Raw genomic sequence first — 3,433 nt, forward strand, 5'->3', positions numbered from 1 at the left:
CTGACTTCACTCTGTATAATAGACTCCAGTTTCATCCACCTCATTAGAACTGATTCAAATGCATTCTTTTTAATGGCTGAGTAATATTCCATCGTGTATATGTACCACAGCTTTCTTATCCATTCATCTGCTGATGGACATCTAGGTTGCTTCCATGTCCTGGCTATTATCAACAGTGCTGCGGTGACTGACTGTATTCTTAACAGCATCTTGGTAGGCTAGGCTATTTTAACTTTCTTGTTAAGAGTTTAGGGATTTTAGGTTCAGAGGGAGCCACCTGCTTACAGCTAAAGGCCGCTAACTATTAGGAGCTCATGGCTGCCTGACCTCACACCCATGCCCTTTCCCCTACCCCACCACTCTGGCTTCATGGTTTTTATTGTTACAAAGCATGTTTGTATACATTAATCTGAGGCTTGCAACAGTGGCAGGGTGAGTAGTAGTACCTGCATTTTATAAATGAGGATGGGAGGCTTCAGATACTAAATGACTTGCCCATAGTCTCATAGAGCTTAGCTATTCTGACTCCTGCTCCTCTGTACCTTCTGCTGTTGTAGTGTGTGCCCGGCAGAGCAGGGCATATTTGTTGAGTGGATGATGATATGGATTATAGCAGTAATTCTTGTCAAGTTCTATTATTAAAAATAAACAATGTCACTGCTTAGAGGTCTCTTGGTTCCTTTTTCCCCTACCACCTCCCCTCTGGGCTTTCCTAGGAAATCACCTTCAACCAAGACTGAGAGAGAGGAGAACCCACATCTCCTCAGACAGGTGCTCAGAGAGGGGCTTAGGAATGGCTCAATGGATCTATCAGGTTTTGCTCCCCTGCCTCCCACTCGAGGGCTTCCTTGGTCCTGCAGCGCGGAGGCTGTCTGTACTCAGCCTTCTCCCTGCCCCCAGGTGGCAGGACTGCCTTTGTTCAGGAGCAGACAGACCAGCAAGCCTCTGCTTTCCTGGTCTGCTGGCCTTGGCCCTGGCCGTCATCACACCAGGGCCCCCTCCCCTCTCTCCTGTCTGAGCCCCGCCTCCTGCCGCTGACTCAGCCTCCCAGCCCTGGACACAGTCAGTACACAGAGCCCAGAGGCTGAGCTCAAAGAGAAACAAAAGGAACTGCCTGGGTCCCCTTGGCTATGGCCAGCACCTTCATACCAGGACTGAACCCCCAGAACCCTCATTATATCCCGGGGTAAGAGCATACCCGTTGCTTCTGGGAGTAGGGGTAATAAGGATATAGAGTTGTGCCACCTCGGCCTTGGGGGCCAAGTGGACATTGTGGTATGGGCGGCTTATGGATGGGTTATCTATGATGTCTATGATGTTGGATGGAAAAGGAAAAGCAAAGGAATAGTAGGAACCGGGCCTGCTGTGAAGCTTTGTGTTGTACTCTCCATGGCAACAGGGTAACAGCCGAGGGGAAGGTTGAAAACCCAGACAGAGAACTAAGAAATGCCTGCTCCAAATATACACACAGTTGAGTCCAGAATGAGCAGGGCCTCTGCGGTCTCTGCTCCTCTGTCTGGGGATGGTGAGGCGGGGGACTCGAGGTGAGCGGGTGAGACTTGTGCTGCAGGTACACTGGACACTGCCCACTACTTCGGTTCAGCATGGGCCAGACCTACGGACAGATGACTGGGCAGCTACTTCGCGGCTCTCCTGGCCTCGCCTGGCCCCCTGCCCACCGCACACTTCTGCCTCCCATTCAGCCTCCAAGATCCCCCGAGCCTCGCAGGAGAAGCCTGCCTGTCAGGCCTGGACACAAAAGGCTCAGCTCCAGCATGGTCCCCGGGTACACAGGTTCGGACACAGGTATGAACAGGGGCCCCCATCCCAGAACACGGGCCCCACACTCTAATGCATCTTCTTTGCCCCCTGCCCACCTAGGTTTTGTGCCACAGGCACAGTTCATCTTTGCCAAGAACTGCAGCCAGGTCTGGGCTGAGGCTCTGAATGGTTTTACTCAGAGGAGCGGAGGACAGGGGAGTCAGGAGCTGCCCAAAGAGGCCAAGGGAGAAAAAGATGTGGAGAAAGACCAAAAGCCAAAGCCGGAGGCGGAAAAGGAGCCGGAGCTGGGGCAGGAGGCGGAACAAGTGAGATGAGAAGGCTGAGGCAGAGTCCAGTGGTGGGAGCGGGGAGCCCTTACCCCTGTGTGGCCAGGCCTGTGGTGGCCATGTGTAGTCTGGCTGTGGGTACAGGGCCAGACCACCAGCTCCATTGCCCTGGGAGCTTGTGTTATAACCCAGGGGCTGAATTTGTTTGCCGTTTCTCCTCTATCAATTTATCCTCACAAGGCTTCCCCCTATTCCATGGATGACAGAGACCCTCGCAAGTTCTTCATGTCAGGTGAGAGGATGTGGGTAACGACCAAAGGCCTGGGGGTGTGCCCAGAAGGTACCGACTGAGTGTTCCCACCCCCCAGGCTTCACTGGTTATGTGCCCCGTGCTCGCTTCCTCTTCGGCTCCAGCTTTCCTGTGCTCAGCAACCAGGCGCTGCAGGAATTTGGAGAGATGAAGTCACCGGGCAGGTCCCAGAAGGATCCTAAGCATCTCCCTGCACTGTCCCGGACCTACCCTCAGCGCCTGGGCCTTTTACCTAAATACGGGGGCTATGTGCCAGGTGAGGATGGCCCAGGAAGGAGGCTTTGGGGACTGGGATATTTGTGTGTGTATGTGTGTGAGTGTGAGTGAGTGATAGGTGGAGGTGGTTTGGGGGATGGGAACTAGTAGATACAGGGAGGGGTCCTTGGATCGTGAGGTTCAGCTTTATCACTGGGCAGAAAAGGAACTGACATAGCTCCTAGTGGGGAGTGGGGACCAGAGTTTGGAGGATAACTTGGAGGTTCTGGGTAACTGGCTGAGAAATAACTTTTCTGTGCCTCTGGCTACAGATGACAGACTCTTTTGGCTACACAGGGTATAAGTTCCAGTTCGGCCGCACGTATGGGCATCTCACCCAGGATGCTCTGGGTCTCAGCACCCTCCAGAAGCAGCTCCTGGTATAGGTGCCTGGCATTTAAGTTCTCTCTTCCCTTGTCGTCCTATCCCAGCCATCCTTTTGGAAAGAAGAAAGGCGGGTTGGCTGGTGGGAGGAAGCACAAAGAGAGAACAGTTTGGAGGCCGAGCACCTTTTTTATTAATAGGTGTAATAAATAAATAAATAAATACATAAACAGAAGCCTGGGCTCCTCCTCCTTCCTTGACCGCCAGGCACTGGCCACAGCCTATTTACAGCTGGGGGCTTAGGGAACTGGCCCCAATACTGTCACCCAACCTCCTCACCACCTGGCCGAGGGAACCCTGCAAGTGGGCCTTCTGGTCACCTCCCTCCACAGGGAAGTACCTGTCTGCACCCATGGGAGGACTGGCCAGATTGGCTGGGGAGACTCTGGCAGCCCAGTGCTGCATCCCTTCCCTCCTCTCCTGGGGGGAGGTCCGG

General features: G+C 53.6%; 1 protein-coding gene across 1 annotated transcript; it reads left to right on the forward strand.

The window, feature by feature from the left end:
* Window positions 1-16: 16 nt before the first annotated feature.
* On the forward strand, window positions 17-3,427 carry FAM166B (family with sequence similarity 166, member B). Its single transcript, XM_010846096.1, has 6 exons — window positions 17-1,186; window positions 1,571-1,794; window positions 1,882-2,087; window positions 2,289-2,340; window positions 2,417-2,614; window positions 2,911-3,427. The coding sequence occupies exons 1-6, from the start codon at window positions 1,131-1,133 to the stop codon at window positions 2,997-2,999; spliced, it is 825 nt and encodes a 274-aa protein (XP_010844398.1). The 5' UTR covers window positions 17-1,130; the 3' UTR covers window positions 3,000-3,427.
* Window positions 3,428-3,433: the final 6 nt, after the last annotated feature.

The sequence above is a fragment of the Bison bison genome, unplaced genomic scaffold, assembly GCF_000754665.1.
Source record: "Bison bison bison isolate TAMUID 2011002044 unplaced genomic scaffold, Bison_UMD1.0 scf7180017864230, whole genome shotgun sequence".
NCBI lineage: Eukaryota > Metazoa > Chordata > Mammalia > Artiodactyla > Bovidae > Bison > Bison bison.

Coding starts and splice junctions, on each gene's coding strand:
- FAM166B (XM_010846096.1), top strand. CDS start 1,131: ATGGCCAGCACCTTCATACCAGGACTGAACCCCCAGAACCCTCATTAT. Junction 1,795..1,881: donor CATGGTCCCCGGGTACACAG/GTTCGGACACAG, acceptor CTGCCCACCTAG/GTTTTGTGCCACAGGCACAG. Junction 2,341..2,416: donor TCGCAAGTTCTTCATGTCAG/GTGAGAGGATGT, acceptor CCCACCCCCCAG/GCTTCACTGGTTATGTGCCC.